Genomic DNA, 27969 nt, shown 5'->3' with positions numbered 1-27969 from the left:
GGCTGTACTACGGAGCCCTCGGTGCGCGAGCCTGACTAGCACTTGGCCATGTTTTTTATTGTAATTGAAAGTAAACCCAAGTAGGGTAAAGTGTCCTTACTCCGGAATATTATCTGTTGTCAATTTCTTATCTTTGAAGGTGATTTCCTTAATTAAACCGGTGAATAAAAACAAAAATCCATTTCTACAATTAGTTCTTTATTCCTTAAACACTGTTTTGTTTGTATGTATTTATTTTACGAGATTACAACTTACTGTATTAACTTACATTTTAATACCTACCAAATTTTATCTTATGAGAAATAATTGTGATAAAAAAATACTTAGGGTTAAAAAACAATAATAATTATTCAGTACTAATAATATGGCGTAAAAATATGACAAATTACGACGCAATAAAAATACAAACTACGAGATATACTATTGATAAAAATATATTTAAAATAAATAATTGTGTAAAAAAATGAGAATCAGGAAGTTTTCTTTAAAGTTAAAAATAAAAATATATATATTTACCTACTTCTGTGAAAACTAAGTTTAAGCGAAATGTAGATATGTGAAAGATTTGTCCCTAAACTGTATAATTAAGCTACTAATATAAAGTAACGAATCATTTTAGTGAAATGTGAATTATTGTAAAAAAAATTGAATTGAGCTACCTTATTGTATTATAATGGAACTTTGGAAGGAATAAAAATAAATAACTCATTCACAATGTACTTATCCCAAAGTCATTGAAATTCCATGGTATTAAAAATAATAAAATATTAAAGGGAAAAATAAATGATTTCATAAACTGAGAATCGAATATGGCAAGACATATTTATCATAATATTAAATCTTAAACAGAAACTTACAATACTGTAACAATAATCCCTACATTTCCAAAATTGTGATTATTTTTAATGTGATTTAATTTCTTTAACTCTACATTCAACTAAACACTACACTTTATTATATATTTACCTAAACATTTCTAAATTTACCTAAAGATAGTGTAAAGTTAAATTACTTATTATTATTTTTGAGATAAGTTTATGAGAGATTCTTTGTTATGAACAGTTCGTCCATTTGGCGATATTTCAAATAATATAATATCTAATTTTTTTATTAGATATTTCCCAGCTTGTACTATTAAAATGAAGCTTCTATCTATCTTCAATTGCAAAGTTATATGTCTAATAGTAAGCCCAATCTATATAATAAAAAAGCAGTGTGAGACATTTTGTAACAATGTTAAATAATATGGAAGAGTAAAGCATCATAACTTTATAACAATGCTACGTAATCAGAACGTACCTAAGGAAAAAAAAGCAAGGCTGAAATAATATATGGGGGAAAATTGTGTAAAAAATATCACCAAAAAGACAAGCTGCTACAAATATTGTTACCTATTTCAAGGGCTAATAAAAAGCCTGTTCATGATGCGATATTTTTAAACATACAATTTCTTACAAAAAAAACTGGTGGCGCTCATATCTTGCATATTTTGACACTTTATTAATATTTCGATAGGAATAAAATAAATATAATTATTGTGAGTCAAACATGAACTTAATTTAATTAAGTACTGGCTTATGGAATGTACAAAATATAGTGACAACACATATCACAATATAACTATTGCAATTACCTATATATTTTTTTTCTTAATTAAAACCACTGGGCTTTAAAAAAACGATATTTAAAAATCACGTGGGTTATCATTAAATGCGTGAATTTAATTTCGAAGATCTATGAGTAATTATAAAATCTTCATAGCAAAATATGTACCTATTATAAAATCAATTAGCTTTCCACAAAATATTTTAACAACACTTAGTCTTGAAAACAATTATTAATGTCGTTTTTAGGGTTCCGTACCTCAAAAAGAAAAAAGGTATCCTTATAACTTATCACTTCGTTATAACTTTTAAAGTAAGATTACTATACCAAGTGGGGTATTATATGAAAGGACTTTATCTGTACATTCTAAAACAGATTTTATTTATTTTTATGCTTAATAGTTTTTGATTTATCGTACAAAATGTCGAAAAATACGACTGTAGTCCGGAACCCTCGGTGCGCGAGTCTGACTCGTTTTTGGCTGATTTTTTTCACAATTATAGTGCTTATCTGATATTTTAATAGAGTGCTTTAAAGTAAAATAAAAATTATAGTAGTAGGTCCCTGCTCAGTTTCTCGTAGGCAGGTACTAGGTACCTACTACTAATTAAATTGAAAATAGCCAATAAGACATTAGTCCATAAAATCATATTATGATTTTAAAATAATTGTATAATACCTACTTTCCAATCATAGCGACGCAGATTAAAAAAAAGGATAATTGCACGAAAAATTAACTTAACAATTTTCGTTAATCTTTCGCCATTGTTAAAGGTACTATAATATGAGTATTTACCTTACTATCTAAAATAATATGAAAAAAATACTAGGTACTTGATAAAACTTAAAAATATAAATTCCTTTCTGTACAATTCAAGTAGGTAGACATAACTACAAATAAAAATACAAAAAAATAGCTACCACCTTTTAAAATTAAAATAAAGTACCTAAGTAATTATAAAATAATTTTTATTTTCAATTCGCTTGTTTTACAGGTACAACAAAATTACTTAAATCAAATCGCATTTCTTTCATAAGAGCCTTAGCACATGACAACATTTTCGCACGCGGTGATCCTTCTGGGAAAGGCTAAATAATAACGGTTTATTTTTGTGAAAAATTTTCATCTCACCAACAATATTGATAAAGTTCGAACATTAAAACACTTCAGCGTTAAAGTAAAATGGACCTTATTAACCTTGTTTTAAAGCTTAAGTTCGTCTACACATTTACATTTTGCGCTTCCAGAAACCTTGTAAAAAAGTTGATGGTACTGAATTTTTGTCATTAAGTCAAGGATGATTAGGTTTGTTTTCCTTTTATGACATAGTGTTTCGACGCACGAATTCTATCAACGTTGCTTGGTTAAATTAATATCTCATATAGTTCGCCACAGGTCGCCACATATGGCAATCGGGGTGGATAGGCCCCCTCGCACAGCCGCACACCCCGGGTTACCGGTGTGGGATAGCGCGGGTGATGTGCGGGGGGGGGGGTCCCTCCACCTCATACCCCGATTGCCATGTCGACCTGTCCTTACCAGTAGGTACCTATACTTAGCAAACTGATAATAAAATATGATTACCGCCATGAAAGTAACACCAGAGGAATCGCCAACACGTTGTTGTTTTAATCAGATTTTTTTAAATTCGATGATTCTTTTCGTTCGCACTTCGCAGCTCGTTTAAGTTGCGTCTAAAGGTTGATCCACACCTGCGCAAGCGCACGAACTATGCATACCATGCAACGCACGTCGTACACCAGTATGGACGCGTCAGTCTCAGTATGAAATGAAATGAAATGATTTGAAATGAAATGAAATGATTTATTTGTTTTAAAAGGTCTTTTTAAAATTGTGCCTGTGCATATCGCGTATTCTTCCAAAAACTCATGAGTTCATGAACACGTGTGACTTGTACAACATGCAAGCGAAGCGCTCGCAAACCACTCATAGACATGTCTACATTACGTTCTTATGATGTGCAATATGTGCACCGTTCGTGCGCGTGCGTAGGTGTGGATCAAGCTTTACGCATATCAATGAGAGTGAAAGTGTCGTTACTAAAAAATATTTAGTATTCTTTTAAGAGGCCCTACGTCATATTCAAGTCTACCCTCCAATTTGCATTTGATGATAGATCAACTAGGTAGGCAAATCGGACCGTATGTATGCGACTTCCTATATTATTACATTTTATTAAAGCTATATTATTGCTATATTATAGGAATGATTTTAATACATAGTTTTATAATAATTATGTTCCAGGACGGACAGTTTATTGATTAATAATTGCACTTTTCGGAATGTTTTGTAACTATTTACAGTTCATAGAAACATGAGTTTTACGAAATTTTATTTAATAATACTTACTTTGGCTAAAATTGAAAAAACAATCTATCGATATTTCCTCTAGAAGCTAGTTTCAAGTTAAAACCACCATATTCAATATTATTTCTGTAAACTACAAACTTAAAGCTCATAATTCTATCAACTGCAATAAAAATATATAGCTAAATAAATAAAAAAATATGAAGAAATAAAGTGTAAAATAAATACTGAAACGTTTTTCGAGATTATAGTTAAAATATCCGTAGATGAACCAGAGAAACCGACACAGCGGAACTGGTTGCGAAGCTGAAGTGGCAATAGGCGGGGGCACATATTTTGAAGAACCGATAGACGTTAGGGTCTCAAGATGCTGGAATGATGACTTCGCACTGGAAAGCGCAGCACTGCTGGACCCCCTACTAGGTAGACAAACGACATCAAGTAAGTCGAGGGAGCCGCTAAATCCAGGCGGCGCGGCGTACACAGCGGGACGTGTGAAAGACCTTACAAGAGAGCTAGTCCGTCTGTGGACGTCTATCAGTTGACGAAGAGTTTAATAGGACTTCATCAAAATAGTACTATTATTACTTAGTTATTATTTTCTACCAAAATGGTAATTTTTTTAAAAATCCTACTTTTTTAGAAGAATATATAATTTAACATTGAAACATTTCAATTTCTTAATATTATTTAATTGCGACAATCTCTAAACACGTGAATGTTGAATTCTACGAATGGCATCTTAGGGTCGGGCGTAAGGTAGCAAAGGTCCTGAAACAAAAACAAATAGATAAATAAAAATAACTTTATTTAAAATTTAAATTAAAACTCTCTGAGACATTTATATTGACGATTAGCACTTGAGGGAGCAACCTTAAACTTTTTTCGACTTGCTTTTTAAGTTTAGAAAATACTTTGAAAACTTTTTAAAAATAATATAAATAAATACTTTCTGTGTAGCGTGTCATGTTTTTGCTGTGCTAAATTTCAACTTTATATGTCTAATAGTTAATTTTAAAATGAATGTGACACGCGGACGGACAGACATACAAACATATATATACGGACTAGACAAAATCATTAGAATTCCTTGCTAAAGCAAGGAAATCCCTGGATCATTAAAAAAATCTAGATAAGCTAGTAAATTATAAGCCGCCTACATTCAATTTTAGTAAATACCTATCAAATCCTACCATAATGGTACAAAATTAAAATTCTTTTAACCCACCTTTAGAGACAAAAATCCAGCGCGAATCTTCATGTGTCTGTCCATATTACATTCCAATGTCATTTTGGAGGTCCAATAGTCGCCAGTGGGAATGGGTTTGGCTATTTCACGGTTCAACTGGCAATTCTTGATTGAGTCATACTTGCAGTGGAGATCGCAGAGGCGGATTTCTTTCAGTTTCGATGACCTGGGAGACAAAAGTTTATGAGTAAGCAAGTACTATTTGTATAATCCTTTTTTTACTGACTTTATACATAAGCACAATTTAATGAATGTAGTGACAGCGATTTTACACTTTTAAAACAAGCATTTAACATATTTTCTTTGTTTGTTAAATTTTATTAAATTATTTCATATTTTAGGATACAAGATTATGGGTCTCCTAATTAAGTTTTCATTAATTACTAGTTCTTTTTTGTATTGGCTATAATTTCGTAACAATAGCTATTATTAAAAAAAATTATACGTCATCGGCAAGACGTGCAACAGGGTATAATGTTTGCTTTTACATTTATGGCAGCTTGCTTTGTGCCTGCAGTAAATTACACTGTGTGCTGGTTATAGACAGTTATTACATAATTTTTCTTACAATATTATCTAACTATACCTACTTATTACATTTTATTGCCTCTTATTTCAATGGTACGCAGTAAGTGTGTGAAAACAAATAGAGCCTGGTAAAAATTCAAAATAAGTAGGTAATATTAGAACAAAGGTCTACCAACCTGAAAGTCATATCGACGTGCTTATGGTGTAGACAGTGGGATAAAGGCACGGTATAAGTGTAATTATGAAGTGCTCGAGCACATATCCTCTCGCTGAATACTGTGTCATTTGTGACTGACTTGCTCGCTATACCCACGGTTATTGTGTCGCATTCTGGAAAATAAAATAAGCAGAATATTATAGCTTTATGCAAATCAGGAAGAGATTGAAGGAATTAAATGGTTGATCTTTGATACAGTGCCAATAGTAGTAAAATTACCATGCAATATGTTTAATAGTTATAACTAGAATAATTAAACGAAATAGTTTTCCAATATCACCTACATCTAGCATTTACACAATAATTTTAGGTTCACGAATTAAAACACCCTTGAAACGTAATTAAATAAGCGGCATGTGGTGAATTTTTTTCAGTTTCCAAAATCCTTCATACATTGTGGGCTATGAAAATAGTTACATATACCTAACCTTGACTTCTAGGTTGCCTTGTGACCAGTGGCGTGCACAGGGTTTGAAGCCAGGGTATGCATTAGTTAAGTAGGAACCTGTTTACTGGCAGGTCATAATGAAAAATATGCATTGAGCTAAACAACTGGGGTAAGCAGTGCATTTATGCCTTTATGACCTGCACGCCACTGCTTGTGACCACGTTTGTGCAAGGATGCATAACGAAGGATATCCTTTTTCCCAATATATGTTACGAAAATGAAGCAACTGGTTACTTAGGACATCCCTCGTCGTCTCTGTGTGTGTACTATGTAGTAGGATCCTAACTTTTATTTTTGGACACTAACTTAGGTAAAAATTCATACTCAACATACCAGGAGGATTTATTTCTTCAGATTGTTCGATATTCATATCCTCAGAACTGCTTCTCATTAGTGCTTCGTTGCTTTCCCTTACTATTCTCCTCAATACAATCTTCTCCTTTGCTTCTCTTTTAACTCTTACTCCAGTCTCAGTTACATTGACTTTATTAGCGTCCAAGAAGTTAGATTCAGCCATCATTTCATCATGAATTTGATTTTTCAGTGACTCATTGTCAGTTTTTTGGATTTTGGAAATGTTTTTTTTCGGGTATGTCTGGTGTTAGAGGGACTTTTTCTCTGGTGATTGGTTCAAGGGGACGGGGGAAGGTCTCATTCAGATCTTTGTCTGACTTAGATCTCTCTAGAGGCTCCTGGTTTTCGTATGTCTGTGGTGAGTCCAAACCACACGAAGACTGCAAGAAATAGATGTTACCAATGAACGTAATCAAATTATCAGTAATAGATATTATATTATATTATCTTATTTAGAGGATTTAACTTCTATCCGTTTATTCTGAAATACTTTCAAAGCATAATAAGAATTTATCGCCTTAGAATTATTCTTACCCATAAAGCGTACAATATTGATCTTGATATTTTTTGTACTTCCTATTTGAAAGCAGCATGTTAAGAAAACAAAAACAAATTATTGTAAAATTTTACAAATGCCATTTACAAATTGTCGTCTCAACTCTCAACCGATAGGCGTCCACTGCTAGACGAAGGTATCTTGGAAGAATGTCCATAAAATAGGGTATTGTACCATATACTATCCATAAAATATAGTAGTCAAACCCTAAACCATGAAAAAGATATTGTGAAACATTTTTGAATGTACAAGTGAAAAATGGATTGAACTCCCTGAGCCAGAATTGACTCAATTTAGAAAATTTAATTTTTCTAACTGATTTTTCCTGGATATATTTTATGTTGGTGTATTTGCCTATTTATTTAAATTCGATTGTTATCAGAATCTTACCTGGCACTCTGCATCTAGCTCATTATCTGAATTGACAGTGAAGGTGCACCCACTGCCAATGACTTCAGCGATGCGAGATACTAATACAGGCGTATCTAACTCCACGAGTGGCGGCTCCGACGATTCTTCTATATCTTTAACAATCATAACGCAATATGATATTATTTCACTTGATAATTTATTATCTTTTTTGTAGTTATATTAAAGTGTGTTTCTTTGTTGGTTTGTTGATTTGTGCTTTCAATCACGTCGCAACGGTGCAACGGATAGACGTGATTTTTTGCATGGGTATAGATACAGACCTGGAAGGTGACATAAGCTACTCTTTATCCCGGAAAATCACAGAGTTCCCTCGGGATTTTTAAAAAACCTAATTCCACGCGGACGAAGTCGCGTGCATCAGCTAGTCTAAAAATATTTCTTGATTGACCTCTCACCAGTCAATTATTCTCCATATAAATTCTGTTATTCTCTCTTCTCTCAAACCAAGTTTGATTCCCCCCCCCCCCCTGTAAATTTTGGAATCTGAATTTGTGAATTTTGAAACGAAATTGGAAAGGGTGGGGTTGAACTATTATTGGTATAAGGCTATAAGCAAAGATTCATATACTTACGAAGCACATTTTTAACGTAGTTCTTGGACGCGTGTATCGTCGTGGCCGTAGAATGCGTTTGCGGGCTTGACGTTGTATACTCCGGGCTGGTTTTATACGGACCTTTCTCTATAACAAAATTATATTGCGGTTGTTAGAACATATGATTTTAATGTTATTAAAGATTCCTTTGACAAGAGTTAAAAACCACTTTCGTTACCTTTTGCAGTTTTTTTAGATGCCGTATGCTGAGCTGGTTTTAAGTTCTGAAACAGCACAATATTATAGAAAATTATTACTTATTGAAATCTGAAAGATTTAAGTATCCACTATATACATTTCACGCGTCATCCAGACAGAATTTTTGTGAAGAGATTTATGTGGAGAGAATTCGAAAGGGCGTTCGTGAAAAAAGTGCCAAACACGAGGTGTGGTACTTTTAAATCAAGATTTTTTTAACTCTTCACTTATCAACTTCTGGAAAAAATATTATTTTTCTAGCACCAACTCCCTAACTTTTAAGTACCTGTATTTGATTCTGGTCGGGTGGCGTCGCGCGGTGTGTCGAGGCGGTGTTGGGGTTGAGTTTCCCTCCGTGTTGATACTTAGAGAACCTCTCGTGCATCCGGATCTCCTTCATCGACAGCAGCTCCTGGTGCTCTCTGAAGTACAGGGCTGACATCACCACCAGGCTGTAAAGGACAGAAAAGTTTAGTAAACGAAAGAAAAGTTTAGCAAATGAAAGAGTATAGTAACAAAACTGTCTAATGGCACGCCTCACGGCTACACTTGGAATACTATATAGACAGATAAGAGAACATACGCTCAAACTAAGTATAGACGTGTTCAATAGCAAGCTCAGCCTAAAGTCAGCCAACTACGAGCAGGTGAAGACATATTAACTTCTGGCTTTAAAATGCATGTTTTTTCTGACTTCAATCTATTTTTTGGCAAGTAGTTGCATAAATGATGAGAAATTTTGCTAAAACACGTAAGTAACATCAAGGAACACGCCGTTATAAACCTTAAAACGACATGATAAGTCTCAATAGCTCAACGGTTTAAGGAGCGGACTGAAATCTGAAAGGTTTAGACACTATTGTGTTTTTTGGTACTATTGTCGTACCTACTCCTAGCACAAGCTTTACGCTTAGTTGGAGGGGAAAGGGGAATATTAATCACCGTGATGAACTTGGCTAATATTATGTTTTGTTAATACTAAGGTACAGGTAAGGTAAGGTACTAAGGTACTAAGGTGGTACGCTTAAAACGACTTAAACGACTTAAATAAAATCGGTCAGGTAACTTTATGGCATTTGGTGCATACAACAAAACATCACTTATGAATAGTTTTAAGGTGATACCTAGTTAATTTACGGATTCGGATTTAAAAAAGTAAAAATTCCATAAAAATATACTCACCAGACAGCCATAATAAAAATCAAAATTGTAATAATGATCTGCAGTAGTTTATTCGAAATCAATTCACTGCTGGCATCCCCATATTTATATTTCCTCCGACAGCAAAAACCCAGTTTACTGTTGCCATTCCCAAAACTGTCCTCATCCCTCAACCATAGACACGCGTCTTTCTTTTTTGAAACAACACTAAATGTGTCATCTGCTGGCAACTTCTGAGCAACAGAACCTATAGTACTAACATAGGTTGGGTATGTGTTTTCATTCTCGGATTTTTCTTTACTAGAATGGTATCTGACGCATGTTTTATTGTAGTTGTAGTATTTCCCATATTTGGCGAAGTTGTTGTGACAGTTTTTGCACTGTTTTCGGGTGAATTTTGGGGAGTTGTGGCTCAGTTTGTGGCAACACTCGTGCCGGCGGATGCTGCGGGCGATGTCTCGGATTTGGTCGATGGAAATGTTCCCGTCGCTGTAGAACGACTTTGATGAGGCCGATATCCCTGAGAAACGGGAGTCTGGAAGAAAAGGATGACTAAAGTATAAAAATAATTGAGACAGTCCAAGTAAAATTTACGCACAACAATCCTTTATATAAGTCCCGGAAAGTGCTATTGCGCTGGAACCATGTCTCATTAACATCGAAATGACGTCACCGAAATAAAAATATACCATGAGCCGAAATGACGCCATTTTGACGTCAGCCGAAATAAAAATATACCATGAGCTCGAAACTTCAGTCTAGTGCTGACGTCACTAAAATGGCGGCCACGCGTATTAGCAATTTGCGGGGCTTATACTTATTTGCTACCTACTTTAAGTTTCTTACAAGAAAAAATTTGTACCAGATTGCAAAATTTTCAATTGCCATTTTTGGAATCCTGGATCCAAAATGGTATTAAATCATGTTGATGTTCAGAATGAATGTCTCATGTCTAAATATTCTGTTTGCGACGTTTAACCCCACATCTTATCTATTTGATTTCTATTTATTACTTGACTAATATTTTAGTATTTGTTCGGATCGGGGATTGAGTTACATAATTATTAGTGAATTTGAGGTTATTATGTGCACAGAAATTACGAGGCTCTGACAGACAGATGGACGGACAAATACAAATTCATCGAAATACACAGAAGAACAAAGAAACAACCATCTAATTTAGAGGAAGAAAGAAGACTCACCATTGCTAACACTGGACCTAGAGCTGTCCCGTCGCTGCAAGATGCTGATCTTGCAGAGCTTTTTGTTGATCCGCTCCAACTGATCGATCCTGGACTCCAGGTTGCCCGTCACCTTGCACAGCTCTTTGACTGCCCCGAGGTTCTCCATGAAGATACGATCCTGTATGAAACAAAAAACAATAATAGTGTTAACACTCTTGAGCATAGCTTGGAGTTTCGTGATCGTGATCGTGATCGATACGTGATCAAATGTACATGTTTCCAGTGATGACATATGGATCCGAGATATGGTCGCTACTCGCTAACTATGGGCTATAAGAAAGCTCAGAGTCATTCAGCGGGCGATGGAGAGAGCTATGCTTGGAGTTTCTCTACGTGATCACATCAGAAATGAGGAGATCCGTAGCAGAACAAGAGTAACCGACATAGTTCAACGGGTTGCGAAGCTGAAGTGGCAATGGGTAGGGGACATAGTTTGAAAACACGATAGACGTTGGGATCCTAAGGTGCTGGAACGGTTTTGGAAGGTAAACAGACGATATCAAACGAGTCTCAGGTAGCCGTTGGATTCAGGCAGTGCAAGACCGTGGCGTGTGGAAGTCCCTACAAGAGACAGGTATGTCCAGACTAGGACGTCTATCGGTTGATAATTTGACCTAATTTCAGCCACGGCAGCCAACTTTAACGTATACCAGCTAACTACGCCAGACGACAATATAGTGCACACAGCTCTAAAAGTTTACATCCCTGGCGATGCCAGAAACAGAATTTCTATATCGATTTCTACTTCGATCAATCGATATAGAAATTCTGTCTAGTCCAAGTTTTGCCCCGAAAAATTGAAGTGTTCTCACGGGCTTTTCCAAACAATGTACCTACCCCATTGACACTTTAGCTTCGCAACCCGCTGAGCTGTTGTTATCCAACATAGCTCCAAAACTTTAAACTACACAAATAAGTAAAAAGCTTAGGTTTTTTTTAATTTATAGACTAGCGCTTGGCTGCAATCAGACATGTAGGGCGATTTCGTAAAACCTGCATCAATCATTATTACAATCTCAATTGTTGTGATTGGCTGAATTTGTGCTATTCTTGTTGCATCAATGCATTGTAGCCAATAGTGCGCGAGCGTCAACCAATCAGGAGTTATTGCGATCGTGACATTGTATCTGTCATTCTACCGCAATCGAGCAGCTGGTGGCAAGTGATGTTGCAGCCTAAGATGGAGCGCGCTTACCTAGAAGATTCACTCTTGACTTGAAGGTTATGTTTTAGAGTTAAAAAGCCCATTACAAAATTTACATACCTTGTTGACAACCAGAAACTTGGGTATGGTGTCTCCATTAGGCAGTGTGACGTCTCCCGCTTCCTTCACCGCGTCGGGTAGAACCTTCCGGACCTCCTGGGCTACCACTCCCGTATCAGTTAGCGGTGCGGGGGAGCGGGGGTCAAAGCCCAACAGACCAGAATGTTCCGCGAATGACGGGTCGTAGTTGAATCTGTGGGAGATCAAACAAGATTGAAAACCCGCGGGGTGATTACATAAAACGTTGCAGTAGCGACAGCAACGCGACAGCAGTAGCAATGCGACAGTTTATTTGCTGTCTCTCTTCTTCTTCTTCTTCTTATTTTGCTTTTGGCTATTGCTATTTCTCTCTAGCCGCTGCTGTTACGTGTGATGTTTGACAGCAATGATCGCGGTATTTACACCTGTCGTAAGCTTGTCGTAAGATACGTACGATACGTAATCACCACGCCGGTCAAATGGATGGGAGTCGGACTCGCACACGAAGGGAGCAAGACGTAACACTTTTTTTTTCATGGCGGTCATTTTGTTTTATGTTATAGCGGCAATAGAAATACACATTCTGTGAAAATTCAACTCTCTACACATTACGGGGTTCATGAGATTTACCCCGCTGACAGACATATAGACATACAGACAGACGGATGGACAGCGGAGGCTTAGTAATAGGGTCCCGTTGCCACCCTTTGGATACTCAACCTTAAAAATCGATATATATTAGTTTTCCAAAATTACTAAAAACTACGCGCAATTTCTGGTTTCATCTATTGTTCAACGCTTGATAGCATTTAACTGTGTCAGGAAATTTTACACACTACCCTCAATAATTTTGCGAACGCATTTTGTAAGCTAAGTTTTTTTAAATCTACGCCCGGTTTGTTTGTTTTTGCTGAATAATATGATGTTCAAGCATCGATGTGTTCAAGTGATTAACAAGTCTAAAAGTAGTGCTGTCTTTTTTTGGGGGAAAACATTGGAAAAAGATGAAGAAAAAGAAGATTGGATTTTTTTTTCATACTGGACGTGGTCTACCGGAAAAAAGGATAGAACTAATTTTAGACCTTTTATTTTGAGAATAATTTTGAATGCGCTTAAATAAAACTTACTTGACCACCCTTATGCTCTGTACATTCTTCAACTGTTGTGCGGTGTCCAACTCCTCGATATTGTGTTTGGCTCTTGCATCCGACGGGTGAACTATGTGCCCCATCACTTTCAGATTCCCTGTAACGATTATGACATTTCAGGATCCCCTCCGCTTTTGAAACGGAAGTCACGTGATCTGTTGCGAGAAAGCCATCTTGAATCGATTGTATAAATGCGGGTGGTTGATGGTTTTTGGTCCAGTCTCGTACCGACGCGAGACTCGACCAACTATTAAATGCTTTTTGTGTTTAGGTCGCCATTTTTATTGAATGGTTGTAATAGCAATTATGCCCTAATCACAAGTTAATATTTACAGTTAGGTTATTATAAAAGGTAAAACTCTCGATAAGCCTTTACGCGTCGTGATTAATCCGGCAAAGCCGTGCCGCCAAGCGATTTAGCGTTCCGGTACGATGCCGCGTAAAAATCGATCAAGGGTATGGATTTAAACGGGTTAGCCTGCTTCTATCTTAGACCGCATCATCACTTCGCAGTCAAGGGCTAACTTTTATAAGAATAAAAAAATTGATATAGATAAAACTTTAAAAAAATGGTTCACTTCTATATCCCGATGGATAGATACCTACAGCCAAACTGCAATGAACAAGTCTAGGAAATGCAAAAGGGATTGCATGGAGCTAAGGTATGTCTTACCATTGATAACACAGGACTCGTCCGGTCTGTCAGTGTTGATGCCCACTCTCCCGTTGTAGTGCACGCTGTTGTCTGACACGCCACGCTGCCACCAGTTCTCCGTGCAGTCCGCCTCGAATTGACCGGGGTTCGATGCCTGAACGATGCAACATAACTAAATAAATATATATACAGGAATATTTTTTTGGTTTTGCACAACTTTTTTTATGTTGTATATAAACGAAATTTAATTAACACGTATTTTTTATTTTTTTATTTTACTTAAGAATACCAAAGTTATCGTTTACCAAAGATATCCACTTTTGAACAGATGATTAGGGTCACCCTACAAACGTTATCTTCAGCTGTTGATTAAAATACACGCACTCACACCCTATGACGTGCGCGGCGGCCGTTGACCTCTGCGCGCTTTAATATCGTCTAAGATGCAAACTTGGTACTTTTTTTAAAGGGAAAACGTCAGAGTCAGCTAGCGTGCTTATAGCGTGCTTTGTTAACGAATAGTATGACCATGATTTGCTTATTTTAAGGTTAAAAAATAATGTTAATGAAGGGAAATGTGTTCTATTAACGATACAGAACCACCAAAAAAAATTTGTGCAAAACCAAAATCTTCCTGTATAATAAAACAAAGTGTAATATGTGCGTGCCGTTAAAACTCAGAAATGAAACCCGGCACGATCAAGGTAGTTATAATATGATGAGCTCTCTATCTCCCGTCCATGAAGAAGGTTCCTGTTTTTACTTGAAGGGTGTACTTTTGAAGATACATAATATAAGGGTTGGAAGTTTCGCCCTATAAAATTTTCTAGAATAGTCAAGACTCAACAACTTTCGAGAGTATTCGAGAGAATTCCACAGAATATTCCAGATAATTGTAGAACATTCCAGAGCATTCTCGAATGTTGTGGAATATTCTGTAACATTGTGGACAATTCGAAAACTTTTCTCTATGGGTAAAGGTTCATACATAAAGCAAGATCTGTCGTGGGTTCGAACGTTCTAGAACATTCTGGAATGCTTTGGAGTGTTCGGGAATAGTCTGGAATGCTATTTATTGAAACGTCTTTGCGGAGTGATCTTTCTGTACCTGGAAGATACTATTAAGAAGTCAGTGGTATAGGGTACTCACCCTTACGATAATCCTGTCGCTAGCCTGCGCCGCCACTATGAAGTCTGCGTGGGAAACATGAGCTCGGAGGGCTACAACAAGTTGAAAGTGCCTCTGGTCAGGATTCGGTCGGCCTTTCTTGCGCATGTTGTTGTTTGTGGTCTCCGCAAAGTGTAGTCTGCCCACTGTGACCTTTGTCCCTTCGCGTCGCAGTTCCACACTGTGGACAAGAGAGAGTAGGTACTTAAACTCAGAGCCTCAATAGCTCAACCGGTAAAGGAGTGGACTGAAAACCGAAAGGTCGACGGTTCAAACCCCGCCCGTTGCACTATTGTCGTACCTACTCCTAGCACAAGCCTGACGCTTAGTTGGAGAGGAAAGGGGAATATTAGTCATTTAACATGGCTAATATTCTTTAAAAAAAAAAAAAAAAAGGTTTTAATGCGTTAAGCAACTTGATTCAATGCTTTTAAAGTCGTTAAGCTAACTGTAATAGCCAAGGTTAGGACGTCCACCTTCTAATCGGAGGTCGGGGGTTCGATCCCGGGCACGCACCTCTAACTTTTCAGAGTTATGTGCGTTTGAAGTAATTATATATCATTTGCTTTAACGGTGAAGGAAAACATCGTGAGCCAACCTACATGCCTGAGAGTTCTCTTCTCTATAATGTTCTCAAAGGTGGTTGAAGTCTACCAATCCGCACATGGACAGCGTGGTAGACTATGGTCAAACCCTTTTCAGTCTGAGAGGAGACCCGTGCTCTGTTGTGAGCGGGCGATGGGTTGATCATGATGATGATGATGACAGTCAGAATATAGGTGGATAGATGACATCAAACGAATCTCAGGGGTCGATGGATACAGGTGGCGCAGGACCATGGCGTGTGGAAGTCTTTATAAGAGACCTTTGTCCAGCTGTGGACTTCTATTGGTTGACAATGATGATGGCCAACGAAACACGTTTATCAAAAACAGAAGAGGGTTTCATTAATAATGATAGAAAAGATAAAAGATAATAGAAATGAAATCACTGCGCTCGGCCTTAAGTTATTAAGTAGCATCAAAACTTACGGCACAGGATGGAATGGTTTCTTTGTTCTATCTGATTGACTTTGTTCAATTCTTACTTCTTGACTTGGATCTTCAGCCTGAAACAAAAAAAAAATTATTACAAACTTAAACACATTAAATGATAGGTCTAATCGTAAAGTTCTATGTCATGCTATCGAGAGTGATATGTTAAGTTTCTCAAATGATAGAAAGTCTTGTCCAAAAACACAATGTCTATCGAGGGGTAAGAAATTTTCTGAAGTATGAGACACATAATAAAGAGGTCGCAGGAAAAATTTGTTTTCTGACATTGCCCAAACATTGGCAAATTGTTCAGAACTTATGGTGAGGTGGACCTTATAAAAGCAACAGCAATATTGCTGTTGCTTTTATAAGGTTGGTGGCGCTCTTCAGCACGATACACTGACGATTTTTTCTTGGAAAGCATGACTATGACGTTTATTTTTTGTTTTTTAATAGAGATAGCGAGCAAACGAGCAAGCGGGTCACCTGATGTTAAGTGATTAGTGCCGCCCATGAACATTTGCAGCACCAGAGGAACCGCCGATGCATTGCCGGCCTTTACGTACATGATATTCTTGATTTTCTTTCAATATTTTTGAATTTAAATTATCTAGGCAATATCCTTCTTCTTCGTCGTAGCACTCTTGGCAGAGCAACCGTGGCCATCACGAAGCGCAGAACAACCGTGGTCATCACGAAGCAACGTCTTTGAGGGCAGACGTTATACGCCTCACGAGCATTCGCCACTTCCCCCTGCTGGCCAACAGCCTGGTACACTCGTGCAAAGGACCGCCCACAACAGACTTAATTTGGTCGGTCCATCGCATGGGTGACCTTCTTCGCCCTCTGGTGCCCTCCCCTTGCCCTGCACGATAAGACGCTCGATGGAGTCACTCTCACGCTGGGAGACGTGTCCGTGTCGTTGTTCAATGTAGAGTTCTCCTATAGCAATATCTTACCATTGATGCAATTATTTAAAAACCGAGAGGAATCAACATCAAACTTAGACTAGTTTCCCTATTTTTTCTTAATCCAATGAGAGGACCCAAAAATTAAGTTACCTTGACACCATAAAAATGAAGACAGAAGTTGTTGATCTTCTTGAATCCTTCCGTCGTCTTCACATAATGCGGGTCTCCTTGTATCTGTATCTGGCACGTCACTTGGAAGTGGTTCTTCTTTTGGCAGACGAAAGCCTCGTCGATCTGGGAGAAGTTGAAACCTTTGTCCGCTCCGACTATGTAGGATAGGGTAGATCTGTGAATAGGAAAACGTGAACATAAAAAGAGGCAATTTTTTTTGTGCAATTGTGGATTAGGCCTACATCTCCTGAGGATGCTCCTGTGTCGGGCGAAACGTACGTTGAGTGTATTTTGGGATTTGTGTGGTGCTGCATGGTGGTGGTGCGTATCGTTTGCCTGGTGGCTGCTTTTTCCTGCATGTTTAGCAAGCGGTGCATGTCGAATGCTGCATGTTGCACCATACAGATTCGACCTGTTCCAGCGGATTATAGCAAATTAAGCTTTTGGTTCATTGATTCTTGTTTGTGAATTGAGTATACTTACAAGGGCTTCAAGTTGCAATCGTAGAGGGAATGCCAGACGTTCTGCTGAAAGTGTGCGAACCGTATGCATTGTAGAGGAGCATCATCGCCGGCTTCTGACCCGTCCACCGAGGGTGGCGGTCGAACCACTGTCTCCGGTGATAACGCCGCTACAAAAATAACCAAGTTGATGAAAAAAGTGATCTTGCTTTCTTAACATGATGAAAGAGATTTTCAAGGTGCTTGTGGAGTTTATTATTTATCAGATTTTTGTTTATATTGAAAAAGCTGATAGTCAGCTTGATAATAGATGGAATAGGTAGGTATAGGTACCTATGTGGACGATCCTTTAATTTTCAATTCAGAAGATTTTTTTACTTACAGAAAGTGTACTATAGTACCCAATTTGAATAAATGATATTTCAGGTATCAATAAATCTGAGACCATAAAAGTTAGATAATTGATACCTAGTATGTTTAATAAGTTTGCTGAGGACACCTTATCCTGAAAATTTCAGCTTTCTAGCGTCATTCAGACCGAAGCTATGACTGCTCGAAAATACGACGAAAAGCTTTGAGAAAAGGTACGTAGTGCCCCATCTTTTAGAACCTATGGCTCGTCTTGGCGAGGGCGCTAACCTGCGCCCTGATTTAACTTTGACTTTATAAGTAGAATTGTTTACTTAGTAGTAATAGGTAGTTTTGTTACCTGGTTCACATTTAACTTGTGAGTTGACGTCCTGCGAATGTTTTCTCTTCTTCCCACTTGGCTCTTGAAGGTTTGTGTACACCGGCGTCAAGGTATCGTGTCCCAACGCGACCAACTGAGGATTTATCAGACCCTGCTCCAAATCCGGCAACTCCACCCTCATTTGATTATACCGGTTCTGGTACGCAATGGGATCATTTAGACCCAATTCATGACGAACTGACCTTAACCCTAAATCAACTATACTTGCATCTTGGGGTAGAACGACTACATCATTTAAATTGGATCTTAAAACCTCATGGTCTATGTTATCTGTTTTTAGTTCCTCGTAGATATAATCGCCATTTTGTTGTAGGATTTCGTGAGGTGTCATATGGTCTGGTACTAGCATGTAGTCTCCTCCTAAGACTGTTTGAGATACGGCGATTGTGTGGGACACTTGAGTGTCTGGGCTGTATGGGTTTTCTGAACCGGAATCTGGAGGACTTTCTGGTAGCTGGTGGCCCCTGGAATTAATAAAATTCAAAGTTTTTTTTGTTAAAAGCCAGATAAACTTGTGACAATCATGCCTGATGTAAGTAAAGCAATGATGAGGTATGGTTTGCGTGCTTGCATATTCTATTCACTCTTGCTTTGTAGCTAAAGTTATAACTTATAAAGGGCGCGAACAAGAAAGGTATTCCACGTCATCTTAGCGGTTTGTATCAGGAACGTTGCTTGAACAAAAACGATTGGATGTTAACTATACAGGGTGACTGGAAATGCAATACACTCCTTGCAAGGGATTAAAGTAGAGCTCATTTTACAGCTTATTTTGTCATACATAATAATATGATACCACATCCGAAATTTGTTTATTCGAACTCAGCTTCTCGCTGTTCTGTGGTTGAGAGGTGGAGGAAGAAAATATACATAAGCTGAGCACCTTCTACGAAGTGTTTGAGACAGAAAAGCGGACGGATTGCGTGTGGTGCCGCAACGCTTAAGAGACGCATCTTGTGGCTTTTGTCTTACCCGATTCGACGCGCGTCGATAGGCTGCGGTGGGTAGCATCCCTCGCCGACGGGGGCCATGAAAGCCTCCAACTCGTCGATCAGTCCCGGGCCTGCAAGAATACAGTATAACTCCTCATGAATTATTATTAACTAGCTGATGCCCCGCGACTTCGTACGCGTGGATTTAGGTTTTTAAAAATCCCGTGGGAACTCTTTAAAAAGTCTAAGTCACTCTCCAGGTCTTTAACTATACCCATGCAAAAAATCAGGTCAATCGGTTGCTCCGTTGCGACGTGATTGAAGGACAAATCAACAAACAAACACACTTTCGCATTTATAATAGGGGTAGTTATTAGGAGTAAAAAAACGCCCCTGTCTAACGATTACAACGACGAAAGTTTGGAACTTCTTACTAAATACACATTTTGCATTCGCAATTGCAAATAGTATTGCTATTTTCTATGGATATTTTAGGAAAATTGATTTTTTTTTTCAAACTGCATAAACGTGATGTGAGTTATTGTAACGTATAGGTAGGTACAGTATACGCGGCAGAAAGTAATGTACATCGACCTTTAGAAGGAGATTGCAGATTTGTAGAGCATTGTCTCTGTCGTTGAGACTGACAAAACGTCTTATAGGTATGAGTGACAGAGAGAACGCTCTACAAAGCCAAAATGTCATTCTAATGGCCGATGTACATTACTTTCTGCCACGTACTTATTATGTATCGAATTCTAAGCAGATTTTTTATGGTAGGTAAGTAGGTAGTTTAGTTACCTGCTTAATTTTAAAAATTAGTGTTGTAAAGTATGTTTAACGGGTAAACATACTTTACACCACTAATTTTTATTATGCTTAGTAAAAAAAACTTTTCACGCGATCACACGATTTTAGTGCTTATTTTAAAGGTGAACCCGTACTTTTGACATGATACTTGACCCATAGAGTTGGAATGGCGCGTGAGAAGTCATTTTGTACGGACTATTATATGTTGTCTTGTCATACCCGACTGCACGCTATCACGCTAAATAAAAGTGCTCTATTACCATTTTTACGCGTATGCACTTAAACGTTTTTCCTTTTTCCTCTTTGTGAGTCAACATAGTAGAAAGGGGAACGAGGAAATCGGACTATGACAAGTTACTATCTTTTGTATGTTATACATTTTAGTGTCGCACTCATTGACTTATATATTACTTCTTAAGGACAGGACCATTGAACAAGCAAAATGGCACCGATTAATTGGTCCAAAAATGTTTATTTAGCACCAATGCAACCTCAGTGACGTCTAGATTTCAAACGGGTCGTTCATTAGTATCTAAGAGGTGGCGCTGATTTATTTGGTGAAAAATTTTGTTCGCTTGGGCATATCTTGTCATTTATATATATCGATGGTCGCAATCCTTTTAGTTTGCAATTTTTATGGTTCCGTACCTCAAAAGAAAAAAAGGAACCGTAACTGTAAAGGGAAACATCGTGAGGAAACCTGCATGCCTGACAGTTCTCCATAATGTTATCGAAGGTGGGTGAAGTCCTTCAATCCGCACTTGACCAGCGTGGTGGACTATAGCCAAAGCCTTCTGATTCTGAGAAGAGACCCATGGTCAGTAGTGAGCCGGTGATGGGTTGATGATGATGACGACTAATATTAATAGCACTATAGTATATAATCGTAGTAATAACAGTGGACGACGGACGTACCTGTCAATGAATTAATGAAATCGTGACCTTTTACTTGATTAGTACTTTATGATTATTAAAAATCAAAGGTTTCCAATTTAAAAGTATTTCTAAGAACACACGCGAATAATAATTTGTGTTGGTAGCAATTTCACTTGCATCTATTACATTTTGTAATTTTTATTACAATTTAAACATTACAAATTAAATTAACAAAAAATGCGCACATTTATAAAGGTACGTACACTTTAGGAATATAGCACGTCGATAATAACAAAATGTTTGTAAAATCTTGTAATCAATTGTGTTAAATGGCGCGTTTTCGCGATCAGCCGGCCGCGGCGGCGCGGCGTGGCGTACGTTGGGATGTTAGAAAACAACTGTTTGTTACGTGTATTACGTGTTTAATTATGACATGATTAATCAGAAAGAAAATGCTGCAGTTATAATTATTAACGAATCATTACATTTGGTAAACTTTCTGCGCTGAAGAATACTTTTTCTCAGCTTGTAAGCGCTCTGCTTCTGATGTTCAACGTCTCTACTTGCTCTACCACCATAATAAAATCTATGAAATATACAAAAGGAAAAGCTGACTGACTGACTGACTGACTGACTGGTCTATCAACGCACAGCTCAAACTACTGGACTGATCGGGCTGAAAGGCTATTATGACGTAGGCATCCGCTAAGAAAGAATTTTTGAAAATTCAACCCCTAAGGGGGTGAAATAGGGGTTTGAAATTTTTGTAGTCCACGCGGACGAAGTCGCGAGCATAAGCTAGTTCAATATAATCAGGGAGTATATATTTAAAATATTCAAAATTTAAAATAAGTACCTATCTAAGATATTTTAAATGATTTTTACTAGAAATTTTGGTTATTTTATTTAATAGAACCTTAAAAATTAATTAGGTAGGTACTTAAATGTTGAATCTTAAAAATATACCTTCTTTTGCTCGGATACATAGAATTACCTACATATTCTGTGAAAATTTCAACTCTCTGCTTATTATGGTTCACGAGATACAGCCCGCTGAGAGACAGACGAACGGACGGATGGATTTAGGATCTGTTATCTGTAGTAAAACAAGAAATCTTTATAGTTTCATCCGTCTGTCTATCTGTATCTGTGTGAAACAGCCATTTTAAAATAAACTATATGAGATGTACCTAAAGTACATACATATAGTACATATAGTATGTATAACTTTAAAAATAATTCTGCCGAACATGAAAACACAACAAAGTGTTCCTAAAAGGGTTCCTTTTTCCTTTTCAGGTACGGAACCCTAAAAAAGCTACCGTCAAAATTTTAGCAACTACATAGCATGACTATGGAACCCTATGTTATGCGTATTCTTAGTTCTGAGTTTTTAATCACAGTCATATTATAAATCGATATTTTTAAAAATGGGAAATTAAACAATTCTCCACAAACAACACTCTATACGTAACATAGAATATTACAGCGCTGAAGAATGCTAAACAAGTGAAAGGCAGGTGAACGGCTGATATGATATTATAACAGATGAATGGGACAGAACCAGACTAAGTATTGTTTTTTTGTTAATTTTTTATTGATCGTAGATTAAAAATGATTTATAAACAATTTACATAATATGTACATATACGTAAGCGAGTTTTATTTTACTTATTTTAAAAGTTACTAGCTGATGCGTGCGACTGCTGGTGATGCGTGGAATTGGGTATTTGCCTACTTTTGAATTTGATAAATATTATTACTTTATTATAAACTAGGATAAAAATAATGACGTACGCTGAAAACAATATTAAAATCCAATAAAGATTTACAAAGTTACAGGCATTTTAATTTTGGAGTGGGAGGGTCTTCTATCCCTTTCTCGCAAAACGAAATTTTGTATGAAACCACACGAATCTACTATGGCATTAGTAAGGTGTGACGTCAAAATGCTATATCACTATCTCTGTCTAATCAGAAATATTTAAACTTATTATTTCTGATTAGACAGAGCTTATTTAACTTTTTTGTTATTTTTTTCAGTTTACGTCATTATTTTTATCCTAGTTTATAATAAAGTAATAAAAAAATTGGAGTCAAATACCGAATTGCGTGCGTGCGTGTTTTTGAAAATCCCGTGGGAACACGTTGATTTTCTGAGATAGTAAAGTAGAAAAGTAGGTAAGTAACTTCGGTCACTCTCCTTCTATGTCTATCATGTCTATGTTTAAAAATCACGTGGATCCGTTGCTTTCTTGCTGCGTGATTGAAGATCAAACAAACACACATTCACATAATATACTCAACTAGCTTATGCTCGCGACTTTTTCCGCGTGGACTACACAAATTTCAAACCCCTATTTCATCCCCATAGGGATTAAATTTTCAAAAATCCTTTCTTAGCGGATGCCTACGTCATAATAGCTATCTGCATGCCAAATTTCAGCCCGATCCGTCCAATAGTTTGAGCTGTGCATTTATAGATCAGTCAGTCAGTCACCTTTTAAATCGTGTCCGGCGATAAAAATGGCAACCCTACTTGGGCTTATAAAAAGTAGTATTTCCTATAAAGATCACCGTTATTTTAAGGGCATACATTTCACGCCCCGATAAGTAGTCAATTGGGGGTAGTTTCACACGATTATCTAAACAAATTAGCATTACACAATACCCCCCTATATTTGTTCAGTCAACCAAATTATTTGATGAAAGGTGCTTGTAAATTCAACTAGTCATTATTTTGAAAGGATTTCCCATCCACCTTATCTTCAAAGATTCAAGTCAAGTCAAGTCAAGTCAAATGATTTATTCAAAATAGATAATAAATTACTCTTATTGATTGTCTGGTATATAGTGTTAGATTTGTAAGATAATATAGTGGTGATAATTATAACGCAAACTTAAAACTAAAGCTACGAGGGTTCCAAACGCGCCCAGGTCTTTTATTATTTAGCCAGGATTATATTATTGTAATCACAAAAAACCGGCCAAGTGCGAGACGGACTTGTACAGGAAGGGTTCCGTATACCATCTTACAAGAAATAACAATTTTTGATGGCGGCAATTTGGAAATTTTTGGTATTTGTTGTTAAAGAGGAAATAAAAATACACATTCTGTGAAAATTTCAAGTCTCTACCTATTATGGTTCACAAGATACAACCCGCTGACAGACAGACAGACGGATGAACGGACGGACAGCGGAGTCTTAGAAATCGGGTCCCGACTCTCGCTGGCACCCTTCGGGTATGGAACCCTAAAAAGCGCTTCGAATTAAATCACTTTCTTTTTGGAAGTCAGTTTTTTGTAAATGTTTTTTTTTTTGTTAATACGAGTTTTGATTATTAATTTTTAAAAATCCCCATAAAATTACGTAGATCTCGTTAACATTAGTTTACGGAAATTAACTATTTTATTATTTTTCCTTAAATTATATTTTTTTCCACAAATTACAAACTACGAATACTTTAACTGCATGCAGATCAGCCCATATTATCTCCTCGTACCTACCTACAGATGTTGATGTGCAAAGGCATGTAAATAATTGTAATTATCGGTATTGTACGTAATAAATAAATAATAATCGCGTGTTAATAATGAACGTTGAATATGCATCTCACATTTTATTTACTAGCTTATTCCCGCGACTTCGTCCGTGTGGACTACACAAATTTCAAACGCCTATTTTACACCCTAAGGTGTTGAATTTTTAAAAATCCTTTCTTAGCGGATGTCTACGTTATACCTTACAGCTACCCAAGTGCCAAATTTCAGCCGGATCCGTCCAGTAGTTTGAGCTGTGCGTTGATAGATCAGTCAGTCAGTCAGCTTTTCCTTTCACATATATATAGTATAATATAATATATATAGAGATTGTTTTAAAAGAAAATATTACAATAAAACCTTAAGCTAGCCTTCAGGTTTTATTGTAAGGATTTATCAAATCTTATCTTCTTAAATACATAAAACAAAAACCTGACTGACTGACTATTGCCGCTATAACAACAAATAAACCGAGATGGCGAATTTCAAAGTGACCACCATGCAAAAAAAAAAAAAACCTATAAGTACCTAGAGTGTTATATTATTGTATGATGGTACGGAATCCGTCGTGTGCGAGTTCGACTCTCACTCGATGGGTTTTTAGGATGCAAAGTTCGAATCAATCACGAAAACACGTGACGTGGATACAGATGGCGATGCGACAACGCGGCGGCGCGCGGCGTCTAGTACCGACGCGCGACGGGGACCGTATTATCTCTGTCCTGGTGTTGTATTACAATTTACCATTTTATAGGTCCACCGCACATTATCAGAAAATGTCTGTCAAATAATTGCCGGCTCGGACGGCCGCTTCTGATGCTCCTTGCCGGATGTCCATACAATTTTGATCGCGCACACCAGAATTTTGCCTGATTGCACGGCCGCTTCTGATACTCCTTGCCGGATGTCCATATAATTTTGATCTCGCACACCAGAATTTTGCCTGATTGCACGGCCGCTTCTGATACTCCTTGCCGGATGTCCATATAATTCTGATCTCGCACACCAGAATTTTGCCTGATTGCACGGCCGCTTCTGATGCTACCTGCCGGATGTCCATACAATTTTGATCGCGCACACCAGAATTTTGCCTGATTGCACGGCCGCTTCTGATGCTACCTGCCGGATGTCCATACAATTTTGATCGCGCACAACAGAATTTTGCCTGATTGCACGGCCGCTTCTGATACTCCTTGCCGGATGTCCATATAATTTTGATCGCGCACACCAGAATTTTGCCTGATCGGACGGCCGCTTCTGATGCTACCTGTCGGATGTCCATACAATTTTGATCGCGCACACCAGAATTTTGCCTGATTGCACGGCCGCTTCTGATGCTACCTGCCGGATGTCCATACAATTTTGATCGCGCACAACAGAATTTTGCCTGATTGCACGGCCGCTTCTGATGCTCCTTGCCGGATGTCCATATAATTTTGATCGCGCACACCAGAATTTTGCCTGAGTGCACGGCCGCTTCTGATGCTACCTGCCGGATGTCCATACAATTTTGATCGCGCACACCAGAATTTTGCCTGATTGCACGGCCGCTTCTGATACTCCTTGCCGGATGTCCATATAATTTTGATCGCGCACACCAGAATTTTGCCTGATTGCACGGCCGCTTCTGATACTCCCTCCCAGATGTCCATACAATTTTGATCGCGCACACCAGAATTTTGCCTTATCGGACGGCCGATTCTGATGCTCCTTGCTGGATGTCCATATAATTTTGATCGCGCACACCAGAATTTTGCCTTATCGGACGGCCGATTCTGATGCTCCTTGCCGGATGTCCATATAATTTTGATCTCGCACACCAGAATTTTGCCTGATTGCACGGCCGCTTCTGATGCTACCTGCCGGATGTCCATACATTTTGATCGCGCACAATAGAATTTTGCCTGATTGCACGGCCGCTTCTGATGCTCCTTGCCGGATGTCCATATAATTTTGATCGCGCACACCAGAATTTTGCCTTATCGGACGGCCGATTCTGATGCTCCTTGCCGGATGTCCATATAATTTTGATCGCGCACACCAGAACTTTGCCTGATCGCACGGCCGCTTCTGCTCGGCATTAGGCACATTCTTTTTTAGCGTAGTAGCACACGCCGGGTGTCCACAGCTAGTACAATATAATACTATTTTTGTACTAGCATGGTGTGTAGTCTGCCAATCGGCACATGGCCAGCGTGGTAGACTATGGCCAACACCCTTCTCACTCTGAGAGGAGACCCGTACTCTGTAGTGGGCCGGCGATGGGTTGATCATGATGATGATGATGACACCATCAGGCTTCAGAATCAGAGAGCTTACGGACAGTCGCGTAATGAGCCGGAACCACGAAATTTCTGATAATGTGCAGGATTGTCAAAGTTTTCTGACATCTAAATATATAAAACAAAAAGGTGACCAACTGATCTATCAACGCACATCCCAACTAGTGGACGGATCAGGCCAAAATTTGGCATGCAGATATCTATAATGACGTAGACATCCACTAAGAAAGGATTTTTGAAAACTCAACCCCTAAGGAGGTGAAGCAAGGGTTTGAAATTTGTGTAGTTTACGCGGACGAAGACGAACTCACACTACACCCGTTCTTCCAAGCCCGAGATCGGCTTAAATAAATGTGTTTGCCACCGTTCACGGATGTTTCATGAGCTTTCGCCCGCAAGTGTAGAGCGGGCATTCATCATCAACAACCGATAGACGTCCACTGCTGAACAGAGGGGTGGACGGACGGACGGACAGCGGAGGTTTAGTAATAGGATCCTGTTGGCACTTTTTGGGTACCTACGGAACCCTAAAAACAATTTCTACAGTCCTAAGTTCCACGAGGGAATAAAAGGATTACTTTACTGCGGAGTTTACGGCACTGCGTCAGAAGCTTAATAATATACCTGCTTGCTCATTTTGTAGTGCGCAAAAGATTTGCATCGTCATACTAATATCACAGAATAGATAATAAATATTAATATAATAATTATTATTAGTAATCGGCATATCAAATGTCATGTCAAATTATAATTCACAATCAATCAGACTGGTCAAACGCGTCGAAACTAATGGAGCACAGCGGAATAACGGACACTAGTTATAGACTTGTTTGTAGGATACCGTATCGCTTGGCGGCAAGTCTCTTACCGAAAAACTAGCCATGGCCGAAGCCTCCCATTTTTAATAGGTACCTACCTTGGTTTCTGCTTTGTCTGTTTGTTCGCCCGTTTGTTTCTTGACTCCCAGCGTCCTCCATGTGCCATGAGTATTCCATTTTCAGTTCAAATAAAACACATTTTTTTACTATCCCATTTACGTTGCGTCCAGAGCGTAATCAAAGTGGCACATCGC

The 27969-nt window shown here is 37.9% G+C and overlaps 1 protein-coding gene across 1 annotated transcript; it reads right to left on the bottom strand.

Moving 5' to 3' along the window:
• Positions 1-179: 179 nt before the first annotated feature.
• LOC117985462 (uncharacterized) lies at positions 180-27969 on the bottom strand. The gene is given in 21 exon segments (XM_069500989.1): positions 180-4705; positions 5163-5349; positions 5888-6041; positions 6710-6959; positions 6961-7110; positions 7677-7810; positions 8291-8398; positions 8490-8535; positions 8796-8961; positions 9692-10205; positions 10873-11032; positions 12179-12371; positions 13285-13402; positions 13979-14114; positions 15111-15309; positions 16160-16236; positions 17224-17419; positions 17728-17875; positions 18415-18920; positions 19429-19519; positions 27814-27969. Coding segments are annotated over 21 exon segments (3693 nt in total). The 5' UTR covers positions 27893-27969; the 3' UTR covers positions 180-4624.

The sequence above is a fragment of the Maniola hyperantus genome, chromosome 9 (genome assembly GCF_902806685.2).
Source record: "Maniola hyperantus chromosome 9, iAphHyp1.2, whole genome shotgun sequence".
NCBI classification, from domain to species: Eukaryota; Metazoa; Arthropoda; class Insecta; order Lepidoptera; family Nymphalidae; genus Maniola; species Maniola hyperantus.
This window is presented reverse-complemented; position numbering and strand designations above follow the sequence as displayed.